The sequence below is a fragment of the Delphinapterus leucas genome, chromosome 15 (genome assembly GCF_059928025.1).
Source record: "Delphinapterus leucas isolate spDelLeu-1000000601 "Yukka" chromosome 15, BTC_Dleu_Yukka2, whole genome shotgun sequence".
NCBI lineage: Eukaryota > Metazoa > Chordata > Mammalia > Artiodactyla > Monodontidae > Delphinapterus > Delphinapterus leucas.
This window is the reverse complement of record NC_143143.1, coordinates 26,449,233-26,468,586: the sequence shown is the minus strand read 5'-3', so window position 1 is coordinate 26,468,586 and position 19,354 is coordinate 26,449,233. Positions and strand designations below refer to the sequence as shown.

The following is a 19,354-nucleotide window of genomic DNA, read 5'->3' as shown; positions in this document are numbered from 1 at the left end:
CTCTCCGATGCACCCTGACCAGAGGTTGCTTAGCTTTCCCCAAAGTCCCCGTGTTTCCTATAATGCCATCCCTTCCACCCAGAATGTTCTGCTACCTAATTCTACCAGTTTAGATATGTGCTGCCCTGCACCCAGTAAAAAACACGATATGTCTCCATGTGTAGCTTGTCGGTCCTATAGCTTGGCCTTGATGGACTGGAAACTGTGAGGAGAGAAACTATGTCCCTCATGTCCACCAAAGAATACAGAATACCTGGCAAAGAACAGACACTCAGATATTTTAAAATAAGTAAATGAATAATTGACTTTGATCTTTCTTTTGCCTCGTATTATGTGTCTGGGTAATTCATCTGTCACCCAGTACATTGTAAACCCCTTGAAGATAAGGCTTACGCCGCTTCTCAATAATAATAGTAACAGTAATAATAATGGTGGTGGTGGAGGTGGTGAGAGGCAAATGGATTTATTTTATATAAGAACATGTAATAATAAAAGCGAAAATTGATGTTCATTGAACATTTATTATGTTACAGGAACTGTTTTGAAGTCCCTGATGTGGATTATCTCACATAACCCTCAGCAGTCCTGTGAGTTGGATCCTGTTATTATGCACGTGGGGAAACCGAGGCACATGGGTTTATGGACTTGCTCAACATCAGACAAGCTAGGAAGTGGTAGAGCTGAGACTCAGATGCAGGTGTTCTAAGTCTAGCAACCCAGCTTTTCACCTGCTGCAAGGTTGGATACAGTCATGTGTAGGTCCTCCAACCATTTAAGAAAAGTTATTTAATTCCACTTACACCTGCTCATTTTCCTTCCCAGTCATGCCATTTTAGTAACTTGTATTTTATTCTTTCCGATTCCTCTCAGGCTTCATGTGCTCCAGGAGGCTTTCTCTGACCACCCTGCCTGGCATGAGTAGATGTTCAATTAAAAGTAATTTTAACTTTTTCCCCCCCTAGGTTCACAGTAAAGGTGCTAAGAAAGAGAATGTAAGACAGGAAAATAATTAAATATTTTTACTGAGGTAAGTTTTTTATGATTTAATTTTTTTAAAGGAAATGTCTCTTATTTTTTTAAAATTCCTCTCCATAGCCTGCTTTCTTAAGGTGTAAGAGGGAGATTGTTTTAGGAGTGTTTAAGTTCATAGAAGCTGAGGTTCTTAAGGTAGATGCCAGGAATGTGGGCTGTTTGAATAAGGTCATTTGGCTTCCTTACTTCTTTGACTTGAATCTTTAAATTTCCATCATCTCATTGTTTTAAAGCATGGTGCTGAGAGGGAGGTCCCACAGGTGGAAATCCATAAGCTGTTTGGTGATTACATATACTTGCAACATTCAGTGAAAACTTTGATTTTAAAGTAGGGAGCTGAAGGGATTTGAAGCCACTTGGTGAGATTGCAACACTTTATTTTCATAAATGAAAATGTGTTGTTTATTTTCTTATTATAATAGTAAGAAAAAAACCTCCCTCAATGACACCTAATTCCTGCCACCCAGAAATGGCTGCCATTAATATTAATATTTTGGTGAAAATCCTTTTAGAAATTTATCTATGAATATAGAAGTATTTATATACAAATCTTTAAATAAATTGGTGTACACTGTATATGGTGGTCATTTTTAAATGCAACAATATTTTTATATATCTCTACACATGAATTGTTAAGAGACATGCATAATCATATATGATCATTTTACTGACCATGTAATATTCCATTGTTTTAGAGGCACCATACTTTATTGAATCATTCCTTTGATGACCATTTAGATTGTTTCTAGTGGATAATAGTGTGTTGATTAACCCTGTACTTAAATCATTGTATACATGTTCATTTATCTTCTTAGAAGTATAACTACCCACACTGAGTTTTGTTCATCTTTTTAATCCTTGCCAGTCCAATAGGAGAAAAAAATGGTATCTTTTTTTTCTTTTTAATTTTATTCCTTTATTTATTTTTGGCTGCATTGGGTCTTCGTTGCTGTGCACGGGCTTTCTCTAGTTGCGGCGATCAGGGCCTACTCTTTGTTGCGATGCCCGGGCTTCTCATTGTGGTGGCTTTTCTTGTTGCGGAGCATGGGCTCTGTGCGCGTGGGCTTCAGTAGTTGTGGCACGTGGGCTCAGTAGTTGTGGCGCACAGGCTTAGTTGTTCCGCGGCATGGGAGATCTTCCCGGACCAGGGATCGAACCCATGTACCCTGCATTGGCAGGTGGATTCTTAACCACTGCACCACCAGGGAAACCCCAGTATCTTTTTTGAGATAGCAGGGTTTTTGACTGGAGTAAACCTTATATGTTTTAAAGACCTCTTTGATTTGATAGTCTTACATAAAGAATTTCCTCATCGAGCACATACCTGTGATTCTCATGTGTAAGTGAGACACTCTCTTGGACTTTAAATATGATGAAAATGTTAAAATATGTTGAGTTCTTTGTTTTTAGGTCTATTGCCCTGATTAACTCATTATAAATAATTTGAAATTATTGGCAACTAACTGTCTTGGATACTGAAAGTTTTCCTTTATAGAGAGTAATACCTTTGTTTTTTATTCACTTACAGTGGACCTTAAAGAAGCTTTAAAAACTAACTTCTTAACATCTTTCAAACATGAATACCAATTGTAGAATAGCATACAGAATGTGATTTACAAATTTAGGTGATAACAGAGTATTACTGAGTTATGTGAATATGTATTCACGTGTAAACCTATGAATATTGATGTTGAGTCTCATCTGTCCAAAGGATTTTGCCAGTTTCTGATATGAATGTGAGATCTAATTTTATGTTTGTTTTAGATTTTATTTCAATCAAATAAGGGTTACCTAAGGAAGGTCTCACATGGAACAGATACCAACTTTGTTATTGACCTACTGTTTGTTCTTTGACTTAACAAAAAGCCAGTTAAAATTCACCTCTTTTTCCCTGACATAAAATGCATCTTATAGAATGCCTTTCATGTGGGTGCTTTACTTTTCACTCCAAGTTAACATTGTTGAGGCTGGGACCAAGTGTGTTTTATTCACCATCTTACATCCAGCAACTAATGTGATATTTGGCACGTACATGGCAGACACTCAGATCGTTTTTGAAGGAATTAATGATTGGTGAATATCATCATTGTTAAGTTAGAATTAAGATGTAAATGAGAAGTGCCTTAAATTTTAATTAAGAAATTTAATTTCTTGGAGAATAAAACTAGCGTCTGTGATTTTTAAATGCATCTAAATCTAGACATGCATAATTGTAGTGACACTTGCTACCATAACATTTTGTGATGTTTTGTTTGGACTGTTGATTTGGATTCTGTCCCGTTTCTTTGCAGAATCACATATACTGCTGTGTTTTAAATCTGCTTTTTTGTCTGTTTTTTCTTGTTGCTGTTAAGGGCAAAGTAAGTGAAGTAGGTCAGGTACTAGATCTTATTAAAGAACGCTATTTGTGTTTCATATTACAGACATGGGAATATCTTTCAGTTATGTTATTTGAAGACAAGGATGAAGTAAATGTCCCCAAATATATTTTAAATTATAATGGAGAGAAATTGAGTTATATTTTAATTGGGATTCAGCATTTATTAAAAATAAAAGTAGATAAATAGATTGCTAGCCATTAAGAAGAATGTGTAAATCTTTGTTAAGTATCCCGCCTATTAAGCTTTTCTGACGCATAACCAGTTTTTCACAGCCAAAATAAACAGAGAGAATGAAACAATTATCTAATAGATTAAAGCAATGTTGAGGACTCTTGTTTCATACATTTTGTTTCCACTAGAGTATGGGATTCTAAAGAATGCATGTGCTAGTTTTAATCAGTATTTTAGCAGCAGTTATTGCATGTAGAAAAATTTAACTTATTAAATAATCCCCTAGCAATTTTTATTTGTACTTTAATTTTCTTAGCAACTCCTTCCTTAATAAATAGTCTAAAGTTAAATCTAGGTAGACTTGAAAGGAAATTATTGAGTCTTCGTTAGTAGGGTCTAAATTAATTAGATTTCCTGGACTTTACCCTCTGATATCATATTGTGGTGAACGGTATGATCCTGTATTCGTTTTCTAAAATACCCAAAGTTCTGGGTTCTTATATCTCTCTTCTGCAGTAGTATAGGGATTTGCTTATATTGTAGCTTTCATTTCACTGATGAGTTAATTTCTTTAATTGCATGCTTTAAAACCCCAATTCTAAAAATACTCCTGGACAGTGAGGCATTACTAGTAGTAGTAAAACTGGAGTCTTAATTAAACTTAAGACTTTATCATTTACTTCTCCTTTTAGCTGCATTTGTAAACATTTTTATACTGTATTTAAACAGATTTCAAGACATTCTTACGTATTTAATGGGTTGGATTCTGTGCATTTGCAAGTTTCCTCCTATTTTAGGCATAAAGGTTAAAGTTTAGACTGGCAGTGTAAGTGGTTATTTAATTGGAAAGTTAGAAAGAGGAGAAGTTCTGTCTTCATATACAGGGTGTGTGGTGGTAGAATATTTAGGTGAAACTGTTTCATTGTCAGGGTGAGAGTACTGAACTGCAGTAGGAGGGCAAAAAACTTGTTAAGTGCTTATATGCGATATAGATAACAGCTCCCTAGCAAAGCCAGCACTCTGGCCTTACTCCTGTGGTATCTGTAATGAGTTGGTCTCTCACAGAGGTTTTTGTTGTTGTTGTTTGTTTTGGGTTTCTTTGTTGTTTGTTTTGTTGTTTTTAGAGGACTGTATTATTTCTCACTTGTGAGATCAATGTTTTATTTTTTATTTATTTTATTTATATTTTATTTTTGGCTGCGTTGGGTCTTCATTGCTGCGCACGGGCTTTCTTTAGTTGCGGCGAGTGGGGGCTGCTCTTCGTGGTGGTGCACGGGCTTCTCATTGAGGTGGCTTCTCTTGTGGAGCACAGGCTCTAGGCGCATGGGCTTTAGGCGCATGGGCTTCGGTAGTTATGGCACGTGGGCTCAGTAGTTGTGGCGCATGGGCTTAGTTGCTCTGTGGCATGTGGGATCTTCCCGGACCAGGGCTTGAACCCGTGTCCCCTGCATTGGCAGGTGGATTCTTAACCACTGCGCCACCAGGGAAGCCTCCAGAGAGGTTTTATTAAACTCTGAATCTTAAGGGGAGAGTTTTGGAAAGAGGGGTAGAGAACAATAACTTTGGGCCATAAGTTCCATAATGAATGTGGTGCTTAGGGAAACTCTGCAGGAATAGCTATCTCCAGCCTCCGAATGTCCCATTGCCCTTGAGACATTTCCCTCCTTGCTAACCCTAGAAACTTTTCCTGGTGTTGTGGTGTGATGGAACATTGTCTGGAGCTGGGCGGAGGGAGTCTGACTGTCTACCGGTGCAGAGTCTAGATGCTCTCTTTAAGTAGACTTCCAGCATGGGAGTATGGCATATTCTAGCACTGTGATGACAAATATGGGAAGTCCATGCAAGCTTTACCTTCGTTCCAGTTTGTTCAGAGAGGACACCTAGTTCATGGTGAGGGTTATGTTTGTGTCTGCTAAACCCAGTAAGTTTTGTTTTAAGTAGATTTCAGTCTATTCTAATGTAACAAAGTTTTTCAGTCTGAATGTTCTAGCAGCCATCACTCAAACGTTAATTGCTGTCAGTGGGAAGGGATATCCTCCTACATCTTTTCTGGAGCGCTTGAAACCATCCCACTTCCTTTTTCTTTTACCTTAAGAACTGATTACTGACACTTGGGAATTATAATCAGATTGCATCAATCTTTATAGAAAGGTTACCAATTATTGCACTGGAAAATAGGCATTTGTCTCTCATAGTAAGTGTTTCTCTTGGTGTGTCTCTCTCAGTTCATTGCTTTTAAATACCTCTTAGGTGAATGAATGCTTTGTGTCGTGCCCTGATTTAATACATTTAAAACAGACTTTATTGATGGCTTTCTTACTTTCAGTTATATGGGAGGGGGAATAATTTATTCAATATGGAATTTTCATAGGATATTTCGGTTGCTTAGATGTCCTTGGGGTAGAAAAGAAAGGTTGATGTCAATTACTTACACTGTGATATAAGCTCCAGAATCAGTATTTGCATTGAAGAGTTGAGAGCAGTGAGGATATTTATGGTGGGGATGTACATATAGAGCATTGAACTCTACCTCTTGTGTGTATTCTCTCATTTTGTTCTCTAATGACTCTCTGAGGCTAGATACAGTCACTCCAGTTTTAGAGAATAGAAAGCCTTGGTTATGAGATTTGTCCTTCGGCACTCAGCTAGTATGCTTAAAAGAAAAACAAAGCAATGACTTGAATCCAGATCTCTCTGGCTCTTCTTGTGTTCACCAACAGAGAAAAGGGTCTCACAGGTGTTAGAATGTTTCCATTATTGCACATTAGTGAAACGTTGGGTGGAATGAAGACACAGCTGCTTTATTACCACCATCACCATCATTCTTACCCTCCTTTTTATTTCTAATGTTCTTCAACATTAACTGGTAAAGTTTAGGAGCCTGCCGGGGTATCTGGCTCATTGTGTTCAATACAACATAGGCTTGTTTAATTTAGCAGTGCTCTGAGATGAAAGGTTCACGACGGCCAAGTACAAACAGACCTTCTGTGGGATGTTAATTTTGTTATAGGAGAGAATGCTTGTTTTTCCTTGCTCTGTGCTAATAAAGAAGCTGGCACATTTTCTCATGAGTTAAAAAGGACTTGGACTTGTTTAAATCTGTGTAATCAAAGGGAAGTGAGTGGTTCTGATAAACATTTTTCTTTGTACAGTCTTTGGTTAATTCCATTTCATACCTGCCAGAGAATTGCAGTGTGCTCTTTCGTTCTTTCCTCTTTTTACTTTGGATTTGATGTTATGGTTGGTCATTGTAGGGATTTGGTGGTAGGAAAATAAATCATTTCCTCGTTTGAACAGATTGTGTGTTTTTTTGTTTTCTTTTATGACAGGTTATCCTGTAGCAGGCAGAGTGATTCAATCAGACCCCTACACAGAGGTGTCACTATATGATTTTGTGCAGTAATTTTTTTTGGTAACGGTTCTATTGAGATGTAATTCACATACCGTAAAGGTCACCTGTTTAAAGCGTAGAATTCGGTGGATTTTAGTATATTCACAGAGTTGTGCACGGAGCCCACTGTCTAATTCCAGAACACTTTCATCACCCCAAAAAGAAACCCCAGGCCCAGTAGCAGTCACTTTCCATTCTTCCCTCTCTCGTTAGCCCGTGGCAGCCACCATTCTACTTTCTGTGTCTATGGATTTGCTTATTTAGAGTATGTCATATAAATGGAATCGTAAAATATGTGTGAACTTTTGTGTCTGGCTTCTTTCACTTAGCATGTTTTTGAGGTTCATCTGTGTTGTAGCATGTATCAGAACTCATTCTTTTTTGTTGCTGAATAACTCTGTGGCACGGAGATATACATTTTGTTTATTCATCCCTTGATGGCCACTTAGGCGGTTTCCATGTTTCGGCTATTATGAATAATGCTGCTGTGAACATTCATGTACAGGTTTTTTGGGTGGACATCTGCTGTCGTTTCTCATGGATTTATACCTAGGAGTAGGATTGCTGGGTCTCATGGTAATTCTATATTTAACTTTTTGAGGGACTGCCAAACTGTTTTCCAAAGCGGCTGTACTATTTTACGTTCTGATCAGCAGTGTTAGAGGATTCCAGTTTCTTCACATCCTTGCCGACACTTGTTATTTTTTGTTTTGTTTTGTTTTTCATAGTAGCCATTCCAGTGGGTGTAAAGTGGTATCTCGTAGTTTTGATTTGCATTTCCCTAATGGCTAATGATGTTGAACATCTTTTTATGTGCTTCTTGTCCACTTGTATATCTTTTTTAGAGAAATACCTATTCAAATTCTTTTCCCATTTTTAAAGTTGGGTTGTCTTTTTATTGTTGAGTTATAGGATTTCCTTGTATATTCTAGATGAACCCCCCCCCCGCATATGTCCTTATCAGATATATGAATTGTAAAAATGTCCTCCCATTCTGTGAATTGTCTTTTCACTTTTTTTTAAATGTTCTTTGAAGAAGTTTTTAATTTTCATGAAGCCCAGCTTATCTATTTCTCTTTTTTTTTTTTTTTTTATCTATTTCTCTTTGGTTGCTTATGTAGTCTTGTCTCTGTTTGAGATTTTCTGTAAGTTAAAAAAATCACACCTTATTTCTACACATCTCTCATTTTAAAACTTGGTGCAAAATTAAATGGTCAGCTGTTAACTATACCGTGGGTTAGAGGTTTTAAATATCTTTCGTGTTTTTCAAATACTCTCATCTAATTCAAAGTGAGAAGACCAAGTTTCCTAACCTAATACCGAATGTGCTTTTTTCTAAATTAGAAAAATGTCTTTCAGTGTTCTGCCTAGCTCAAAATTCATGCGTCATTCTGTGAACATTTTTAAGTGTTTTGTATGTACTGAGCACTTGATTGGGCTTGGGGATCCAGAGGTGAGTGAGACATGGCCCTATCCTCATGTGAACAAGAGCTCACATGCCAAGCTAGAAGCATCCACAGAGGACAGTGGAGGTCCACAGAAGGCAGGAAGGAGTAGTCTCCTGTATCTGGGTGAGAATGCCTCACTGAAGAGTGGACACTTAAGCAGCTCTATTGAGATATAATTCACATATCATGAAGTTCACCCATTTAAAGTATACCACTCAGTGGATTTTAGTATATTCAAAGTGTTGTGCTCAATTCACAAAGGTGGGTAACAATCAGAACTTTTAGTTAGTGTCATTGATTCTCTCCTTCAGTTTCTTGCTACTGTGTATACAATATATCTGGGACCAGATATCTTACAGTAGCTGTATTTAGCATCCTTAGTGTAATAAAATGTAGGCAAATGTAGGCATAGGTGTGATGACTTTGATGCCTAGAAGTGAGCCTAAAGAAAACCACTTTTCTTTAATTTCTTCAGGTTTTCCACATTTTCAGAAAGGAAAATATCCTGCTTACCAATCAGTTCAGCATTGGTGTGTGTGTGTGTGTGTGTGTGTGTGTGTGTCTGTCTAAGCCATAGCCCAAGTATTTCCATATAGTCAGAGCATGAAATGTTGCTTGCCTGGAGAGGAAGATTGATTGTAGAGAGCTGAGTGTCCCCTGTTAAGGAAGTTAGATTTTGCCCGTATTGATGCTGGAGCCACTCTCCAGCAAGGGGAGAGTGATGCGGTCCCTCTGGCTACTGTATTATGGATGCTAGATGCAAGGGCAGGACTGGGGACAGGAGACCCATTAGGTTGTTGATCTAGTCCAGTGAGAGGTGATGAGGACCTGAACTAAGGTGTTCGTGGCAGAGTTGGATAAGACACAGGCTGGAAGTGTTTAGGAGCTATTAGTCCAGAATCCTGGCTACAAGTAACAGAAACCCTCCCCAAACTATCTTAAGTTCAAAGAGGGATTAATTGGAAGTTTCCTGGAGAAGGTTGTAAAAGGTATGAAATGCTGCAGAAACCAGGAAAAGCCAGAGGCCTTGTGGATTGGACCTGGTCTCATCAACACAGAGATTCTTTCTCCCGTCTCTGCTCCCTCGGGCGTCTGCATATGGCAGGGGCCATTGTCATACTCTCCAACCAAGAGGAGGAAAGAGCTCCTCTTTCCCAACTTTAGTTTTTAAAATCCCAGGGGCTCTCTTGGCCTTGGGTTTTGTGCCTTCACCAGGCACTGGGATCTTTGGAAGCTGTCTACCACCATCTCATTGGGAGTTTGCAGAAGAAGTGGAAGAAGGTTGTTCTGGGCAGAGCTAACCATGTACTCTGGAAATACTGAGATTAAGAAGATCTGAGAAGGAAAGGAGGGCCAGGAATGCCTCCCACATTTGTGACTTTGGTAACCTGTGATGGCACATTTCCATCTGAGAATGAGTTCAGGGAGCAGGCAGACCGGAATGCAGTGGGTAAACTGAGTTCAGTTTTAGACCAACTTAGACTGGAACATAGAACTAATCACAATTTGTATGTTACATATTTTTATGATTATTAGACTGGTTTGGCTTTCTTCACAGTTAGAAGCCCTTTGAAGACAGGGACTGTCTTGTTTTCTTCGCTCAAATATCTTTGTGAATGAATTCAGGAGAACAGGTTCAACAGGCAGCTGGATGGACAGTCTGGATCTCAGGTGAGGACAGGAAATATGGATTTGGGAGTTATCAGTATAGGGCTACATAGTGGACAAGCTTACCTAGTGGCTAAGGGACTGTTACAAAAGCTCAGATATTGTATAGACCTGTAATTTTCATGTCCAGGTAATGAACTTATGCCTTTTCCTTTTTTTTTTTCTTTGTCCTGCCGAGTATTTAATGTCAGTAATTATCTACTGACAGTTCTGCTAATTATTCTTTTAAAATTTTGTGATTAGAATTAGATTTGTGATACATAGGGAAATACAGGTGATAAAGACAGATTCTATTTCCTTTTAAGAATAACTGACTCATAGGATGAAACCTTGGATATGATTTCAGATCACTCCTGTAAACTCTCACAAGAGATGTTTATAAAACACTTGGAACAATACAGATTGTACTAAGAAAATGTGCTTTGATCAACTCTGGAGATACAAAGCAGGGAACTTAATAAATCAAGTCCTATTTGTGAATGGAAAAGACTGGAAGTTCACCTTAAAAGTAAGAACTCAGTTCACGTCAAGACTTAAATTTTGTATTCTGAATAGCAGATGTTAATTTAGTTTCATCTTTTATATAAAAATAAAATGAATTGCAGATTTCAGATCTTGGCATCTCGAAATCTGACTCCTGATTCCTGTCTCTTAATAGCCATTGGAACACTAGTGTAGAAATGGAATTTGACTTTGGTTTTTTACCCTTTAATTTTGAGGTGAGTGTGCTTCCAGCTTTGTCTTCCCTCTATATTCAAGAAAACCAAATCACTGGTAGCTTGGATATGGCATAATTTTTATTATTTAAATATTAGAAAAATAGGGCCTTGTTTATCTAAAGTAGTAATATTATGTTGACACTTGGGAACGATGGTTTTTTGGTTTTTTTGCTTTTTTTCTTCATTTTAAGGCATAAATACAATTGTATTACTTTTGTGGGCTAAACACTCTCGTCCTACTACCTTTGCCATATGACAAGATATTCTAGTAAATTGCGTATATTTTAAGTGTCTTTGTTTATTTTCTAGATTCCTTTCTTTCCCCCCTGCAGTAGGGGTGAGCCATATTTATTTATTTATTTAAATTTTCACCGAAGAACTTTCACTAAATTTGCCTGACCCCCCCAATGCAGGCAAGTGTCTTTTAGCAAGTTAATCTAAAGGAGCATTTCTAAAAACTCAAATTGAGTAGATTATAGCATCCCAGCTTTTTAAATTACTGGAAGGTATATATTTAAAATACAACACAGATAATTTTCTTTTGGTTTATAGATTAATGCTTATTCTTTCAAATGGAGTTTCAACACATATCTAATAGACTAAGACTTTGTGCATTCTGAATTTTACCAAAGCTGCTCAAAGACTGGGAAAGAGAATACATTTCAGATTTTAATGATCAAAATTATGGATTTGACTCCTGCATAAATTAGTGAAATAATGTACGGAAAAATCTCTGTGTTGAGACCCCAGACCCCAGCAAACTGTATCCCTATTGAAATCAGTTACAGAGCTGAAATTAAAGAATGTTGATTTTTGGAGGTACCCCTTATCAGCTCCTGGGAAAAAATAGTTAATATTGCCTCCGATAGAGTTTAGCTTATTCTGTATTCTGAAATGATTTTTATTAAGAGGTACTTAGCTTCATTGTTTACTAATTAATTCTTCAGAGGTAGCATCATTCAAACTAGAAAAGTTCACAGCCTAGCTGTCAGAGAAGGAGTCAGCAGCCCTTACAGATGTTGGTGAACAGCGGCCCTGAAGAAAGAGTCCTGAATCCTTTATGCAGCTGGGCTCGGGGTTTGTCAGGGTCACTCTTCTACTGCACCACCTAAAACAAGATCGCTTTCACATATGCACTATTTCCATCCATTAATTTTTGGATTTTTTGATGACTGATAAATACAGTTCAAAAAGGAGCATTAAATAATGGGGGGGGGAATCCAAATATTTCATTGCTACTCAGATTTAGTCTAATTAGGGAAAAATTTGCCTGGGTTATGGAAAGTATGTACAATTGAAATGCACCTCTGATTAAGTGTGTGGAATTTAGGCTAACGTGTTGCCTAGCAGTTGTAAAGAATCTGGTAAGTGATTCTAAGTAATAAATACGTATTCTGTATGTAAACAGACATTTCTAATGTACTTCAGCAGTGGTTTCTGTAGTTTAAGTAGTGATAGATCTTGATTATGCTCTCACTGAATAGTCTTTCTTACTAGACAGAGAATGCAGAAGGTCTTCAACCAGTTCTTGCTCCTGTGTTCGTAACGCTTGAATTTAAGTCAGTTTTATTCTTCATCTCAGAGATAGCAAAATAGTGTGCAGAAATGCTATAAGGGTGGAAGCGCGTGGTTTGTAAACTTCTTTTACAAGTGTGTTGTCCATGAAACTCTCGTACATAGAACAGCTCATCTCCAGAGGGCAGCGGAAGGCTGGACTGGCGCCCCAAAGGAGCTCCAGGAGCACCATTTGCAACCGCTGTTCAGGCTGTCGTGAATCAAAGGTCAAGCCTGGGGAGGAATGAAGGATAAAGTACTCATTCGTGTATCCTATTTATAACTTTCTGCTGTATTATTTACTTATATGAAAAACACGGATACGTTTTTAAATCAGAATTGTTTTAAATGTTCAGCACCACTTTACACGTGGTCAGAAGTAATAATCAAACTGCTAGCTACTCTACCCTGTAGCTCTACGGCAGTCTTGTCGTCTTAGAAAAGAGACCTTGCCTGACGACAAGATTACGATAACAAAGCGTGGGAGAGAAATTGTCATATACACCTAGTCCTGTCACGACGTTGTTTCTCTTCCGTGTTAAAACTTACAGTCCGATTAAAGTGAATTAGAGAATAGTAACCACACTGAGAAAAAACAAACACGAAGTGCTCACAGTTCCAACAGTCCACATCCTCAGACAGGTGTGCTCCCGCTTGGGGCCTGGCTTGGGAGACTCACTGCTGAGGAGTTTAAGATTTCATCTGTGCTGTTTGTCAAGGGAAATAGCTCTGTGACCTTGGGCAGGTTCTTCAGGTCATTAACACTCTACCAAGCTGTGAAATGCTCCATCACAGAATTGTTGTGTGGGCTCGCGGAAATGCTGCCTCTGAAGCGGTTAGCACAGTGCCTGGCACGTTATAAATTGTTGGTAGATGTTAGGTGACGGAACAATACTTTCCTCCAAAAGGGAATGTAACAGGGCATTAATGGACAGTGGAGGTGTTGTGAAGAAACACAGATTTGGTTCTCAGCTTGAGTGGAACTCCAACCACAACAGGTGTCATTTCACCATTTTAATTAAAGTAAATATTGGAGGAGAGATGGAAAAGTTCCATAATGGGAAGTTTATGTTAACAGCTGTTGAATGTCTCTACTTTTTGGACATATTTCCTACCATTTTACCTAAAACAAAATCATTTTCATTTTTACAAATCTGAAAAACAAAAACCAGAAGTTAAAATGACTGAATACTCTGGTTTGTTTTTCGTCTTTTGTTTTAATGGTTATTGCTTCTCTATGGGAATGAGAATATTCACAAGCTATGCTCGCAGAACCTGTGGTCTGGAATGCCGTGGTTACCGAATATTTAGGAGATTAGCAGTGTTTAATGTGGATATGAATTTGGGTATGATGTGTTTAGAACATGTGACAGGGAATCATTGTGTCAGTCAAAATTCACTAAAAGCTTATCGTTTGGTAAAATTGTTCCTTTGAGAACAGAAAACATGATAGTTCAAAGGCAGCCTGAAAGTTTTAGGAAAGGAATAACAATGTCTAAGGGAATCTGAAGCACAATGCATCAACAGTTTTCTCTAACAAGGGATAATTATTGATTTTTTTGTCCATTGCATGAGTTCATTGGATTCTTTTATTAAAAAATCCTAGAAGAGAAGTACTACTGGAGGGGAAAAAAGACGGTATAGGTTTTCAAATGGATACCCTTGATAAACTGTAAAATTTTCCTGTATATTAGTGGCAAGAGACGTGGACTTACTGAGTTTTATTTATGATGAATAAATAAGCTTATATCTTCCATCAGACGTAATTACCATCCTTGGTCCAATAGGCATGGAATTCTCTAAACAATAGAGAATGTGCTGTGGTAGAATGTCATCTCTGATACTAATAGGAAATTTACTTAAAGTTGCCTAGTTGTTATATATAGTTAATTAATTAATTAATTAATTAATTATGGGTCTGTCTACCTGTTTTTCACATCTTTTTATACTTCCAAGCTGGCAGGACCTCTTAAAGATGACAAGCTCCACTCTGGCTGTGTATGGAAGTACTTTTTTTTAGTATTTGTCCTGAATTCACTTAGGTTTCAAGATATACCTTTGTTCTGTAATTTTCAGCTTCCAGCGTACAGTTCTTTAATCATCTTATCACTGGCATTTATTATTTTAACTTTGACCATATTAGAAGAATCATCCTATTTCCATTGATATTCTTTAGTTGTATTATTTAAATGCAATGACTAAAACCTTACAGAACATTCCCAGGCTAGATGCAGAATGGCTTTGTAATTTGGTACTGACTGGGCTGCCTGAAATCTACCATGTACAACAATGCCAGACAGAGTACATGTGCAATAAATGTTTATTTGAATTAATGAATTGCTCTAGGGTGGGTTGTGGTTATAATATTTTCAGAATTAAGTGACCAAGCATTCAGTACTGGTAATTTAGCTAAACATTCGGGCTTTGTTTGAAGCCAGTAAACAGACTGCTGTGTAATCCAGGGAGACCAGTCTGTTCACTTTTCCATCCAATAGTAATTTACTTTTACAGTTGTGTTTATATAGAGTAAAGGTCAAAAGAAAAGGTGTTTGAGGCAGTTATCTCAATTGCTTCGCTACAGTGAAAGATTTTCAGTGTGCTAATATAAAAAAGGACAGTTTAAGATGGATATTGTAAAATATAAGCAGTTACTTTTCCCCCAGCTTTATTGAGGTATAATTGACCTGCAATAAATGGCATGTGTTTAAAGTGTACAATTTAATCTATTCTGACACAAGTATATACCCTTGAAACCATCACCACAGTAAGGGTAATGAAAATACACATCACCTGCAAAAGTTTCTTTGTACCCCTTGGTAATCCTACCCTCACGCCTCTCTGCCCCCACCTCCATGCAGCCACTGATCTACTTTCGGTTGCTTAGATTAGTTTGCCTGTTCTAGGGTTTTATATAAGTGCATTCATGTACTCTGTACTCTTTTTTGCCTGGCTTCTTTCACTCAGCATAACTATTTTGAGATTCATCCATGTTGTTGAGTGTATCAATAGTTTTTCCCTTTTTATTCCTGAGAAATAATGGGTATTCCACAATTTGTGTATGTATCTATTCACTGTTGATGGCCATTTGGGTGTTTCCAGTACTGACTATTTTAAATAAAACTGATCTGAAAGTTTATATACAAGTCTTTGTATGGACATATGCTTTCTTTTCTCTTAGGCAGATACCTAGGAGTGGGATGGCTGGATCATATGGTACGTGTATGTTTAACTTTTTAAAAACTGCCAAATTATTTTTCAAGTTATTGTGTCCTTTTACATTTCTCACCAGCAGTGCATGAGAGTTCCAGTTGCTCCACATTTCTGTCAGCAGTTGGTATGGTCAGTCTTTTTAATTCTGGCCATTCTAATAAGTGTGTCTTGGTATCATCTCATTGTGCTTTTAATTTGCATTTTCCTAACGACTAATGTGTTGAGCATATTTTCATGTGCTTATTTGCCATTTCTCTGTGAAATATCAGATCTGTTATCCATGTATTTATTGTATCTTTTGTTTTCTTATTATTGAGTCTTGAGAGTTCTTTATATATTCTGGATATAGATTTCTTTATCAGATAAATGATCTGAAAATATTTTCTCCCAAACCGACACTACTTTTTTTTTTTTTTTTTTTTTTTTGTGGTACATGGGCCTCTCACTGTTGTGGCCTCTCCTGTTGCGGAGCACAGACTCCGGACGTGCAGGCTCAGCGGCCATGGCTCACGGGTGCAGCCGCTCCGTGGCACGTGGGATCTTCCCGGACCGGGGCACGAACCCGTGTCCCCTGCATTGGCAGGCAGACTCTCAACCACTGCGCCACCAGGGAAGCCCAGTACACTGTCTTAATCACTACTGTAGCCTTATATTATACTAAGTCTTAAAATTTGGTAGTGTTAGTCCTCCAACTTTGTTCTTTTTTTTTTCAGAGTTGTTTTGGCTATTCCAGGTCCTTCACATATCCATGTGAAGTTTAGAATCAGCTTATCAATTTATACAAAACAGCCTGCTGAGATTTTGTTTGGGATTATATTGAATCTGTATGTCAATTTAGAGAGAATTGACTTCTTATAACAGTGTTGAGTCTTCCAACCCTTTATTTATGTTTTTAATTTCTCTCAGCAATGTTTTAAAGTACAGATCCTGCACATCTTTTGCCAGATTTAGCCTGTTTCATATCTTTTGGCCTTATTATCAGTGGTGTTTTAAAAAATTTCAATATAAAATTGTTCATTACAATTCAGAAGTACAATACAATTTATAGAAATACAATTCAGTTTTGTATATAGACCTTATATCCTCCAACTTTGCTAAACTCACTTACTCCAGTAGCTTTTTTGTAGAGTCTGTTGCGTTTTCTATGTAAATAATTATGTCATTCCTCATCTTAGAGGGAAATCGTTCAGTCATTCACCATTAAGTGTGATGTTAGCTCTAGATTTTTTTGTGGATTCCCTTTATCAGATTGAGGAAATTCTCCTCTATATTTAGTTTACTAAGAGCTTTTTCAGGAATGGATTTTGTTAGATATGTTTTTGCACTTATTGGGATAATTGTATAGTGTTTGTTTGTTTGTTAATATGGTAAATTACATTGAATATATTTCAAATGGTAAACCAGCCTTGCATTCCTGGGATAAACCCCACTTGGTCATGATATATTATCCTTTTTATATATTGTTGGGTTTGATTTGCTAAAATTTTGTTTGAAATTTTTGCATTGTGTTCATGAGGGACATAATAGCTTCTTGTAATGTCTGCCTAACTTCAGTATCTGGTTAATTCTGGCTTCATAGAATAAATTGGGAATTATTTCTTCCTGTTCAGTTTTCTGAAAGAATTGGTAATATTTTTTTCTTTAAATGTTTTTTAGAATTCACTAATAAGGCCATCTGGTTCCATAGTTTTCTTTGCGGGAGGATTTTTAAACTAAAAATTCAATTTTTAAAATAGATGTAGGGCAAAAAAAAAATAGGTCTAGGGCTATTCAGGTTATCTATTTCTTTTTGACTGGGTTTCAGTATTTTTTCTTCTTTTTTTATTAATTTATTTTTGGCTGCATTGGGTCTTCATTGCCACATGTGGGCTTTCTCTATTGTGGCGAGCGGGGGCTACTCTTCGTTGCGGTGCGCTGGCTTCTCATTGCGGTGGCTTCTCTTGTTGCAGAGTATGGGCTCTAGGGCGCGTGGGCTTCAGTAGTTGTGGCTCGTGGGCTCAGTAGTTGCGGCTCGCAGGTTCTAGAGCACAGGCTCAGTAGTTATGGCGCACGAGCTTAGTTGCTCCGCAGCATGTGGAATCTTCCCGGACCAGGGCTCGAATCCGTGTACCCTGCATTGGCAGGTGGATTCTTAACCTCTGTGCCACCAGGGAAGTCCCAGTATTTTGTATTTTTCAAAGATTTTGTCTATTTCATCTAAGTTGTTGAATTTATTGCCATGAAGTTTTTCATTACAGTCCCTTATTATCTTTTTCATATCTGTAGGATGTATAGTGATATCACCTCTGTCATTCCTTATATTGGTATATAATTTGTGTCTTTCTTTTTTCCTGATCAGTCCATTTGGAGGTTTATCAAATTTATTTACCTTCTCAAAGAGCCAGCTTGTGTTTCCTTTGTTTCTCTTTTTAAAAATTTGGTTTTCTTCTCTGATCCTCATTATTTCCTTTCTTCTCTTTACTCTGGGTGTGTGTGTGTAATTTTAATTTTCTTTTTGCTAAATTTTTCTAATTTTATACAATATGGTTCTTTAAAGATCTTGATTTAAATTGTTTCCTCCTCAAGGTAAATGAGGATATAGAGGCTCAGAGAAGTTGAGACAACAGTTAAAATTCCTAGCCTTATATCCATTTTCTTAGTGTCATAAATGCTGTGATAGAGGCAAGTAAAAGTGCAGTGGGACCACATAAGAAGGGGGTGAGACTGTAAAGATTGCATAACAGGACGTCTTTGGAGAATTGGATGTCTAAGGGATCTTATTTTGTTGAGGTCTAGGATAAATCTATGAGACCAAATCCAGAGTATTAGTTTATTTTACATTGGTTGCAGATCTCCCTCTTGGTTGCTGTATTCTGAAAAATGAGTTAGAATATTCCAGGAGTTAACTCTGCATACACCTAATGTTCCCTTGGGTTTAATTGACAGATCTGCTTTTTACTTCTATTAAGACTGTGGTGGTCGTGGTAACTCTAGCTGTAACAGTGGTGGCAGGTTTTGCTGACAAGAGTATGTTGAATAGGAGGAAAATCTGGGGGTGGAATGTGGGGGGATTGTTTTAAAGATTTACATCAGTATCTCACTGCAAACCTAGTCTCACTTAGTAATGAATATTTCTCTAACAAACTATTCCTTGTTTAACACATTATAACTTTTTTAAAAAGTACTTTTATCGGGCTTCCCTGGTGGCGCAGTGGTTGAGAGTCCGCCTGCCGATGCAGGGGACACGGGTTCGTGCCCCGGTCCGGGAAAGTCCCACATGCCGCGGAGCGGCTGGGCCCGTGAGCCATGGCCGCTAAGCCTGCGCGTCTGGAGCCTGTGCTCCGCAATGGGAGAGACCACAACAGTGAGAGGCCCACATACCGCAAAAAAAAAAAGAAAAGTACTTTTATCATTAAAAACCCTTAATTCTATAATTATTTTATAAATGGAGTGAAACCAACATGATGTAGTAACATCTCAGGGTCCATATTACAAGGTTGAGTTCCCCTCCAATCTGAATCAAGGTACTATATTTAGGGATCATGAAAAATACATAACAGATGTTTGCTGGGAGGCACTAGTAGGGTTGGTGGTCAATTGTAGGGAAGAAACAAAAGGGAAAAAAGTAGAGGAGTTATTTTCAAATGGCCATGAGGGCCAAGAATTATGTGTATTATTTTTTCTTAAAAAAAAAAGCAGCAATGTGAACCTCAGCCTTTAAAAAAATATATATATATGGTTGAGAGAGCAAGCTACTCCTTTAACTGTTTGCTTCTCAAAATCATCAAATATTCCATCCTT

General features: G+C 37.6%; 2 protein-coding genes across 11 annotated transcripts in view; both read left to right on the top strand.

Moving 5' to 3' along the window:
- The window catches only part of MRTFB (myocardin related transcription factor B), a 200,553-nt gene that overhangs the window by 7,526 nt on the left and 173,673 nt on the right, over positions 1 to 19,354 (top strand). For 5 of the 10 annotated variants that reach the window (XM_089896145.1, XM_089896142.1, XM_089896141.1 and 2 more), the window contains exon 1: positions 15,496 to 15,577. The exons of 2 other annotated variants lie outside the window; for them this stretch is intronic. In XM_089896145.1, the coding sequence (XP_089752271.1) occupies positions 15,524 to 15,577 (54 nt within the window). In that variant the 5' untranslated portion in view covers positions 15,496 to 15,523. Of the gene's footprint in view, positions 1 to 960; positions 1,028 to 12,501; positions 12,592 to 15,495; positions 15,578 to 19,354 lie in introns of those variants that run through there. 3 more of the 10 variants (XM_089896135.1, XM_089896134.1, XM_022552252.3) reach the window with 3 other exon arrangements.
- The window catches only part of ERCC4 (ERCC excision repair 4, endonuclease catalytic subunit), a 184,421-nt gene that overhangs the window by 128,766 nt on the left and 36,301 nt on the right, over positions 1 to 19,354 (top strand). Inside the window, exon 14 of the mRNA XM_022552226.3 lies at positions 963 to 15,577. The gene's annotated coding sequence lies outside the window, so the exon portion shown is untranslated. The remainder of the gene's footprint in view (positions 1 to 962; positions 15,578 to 19,354) is intronic.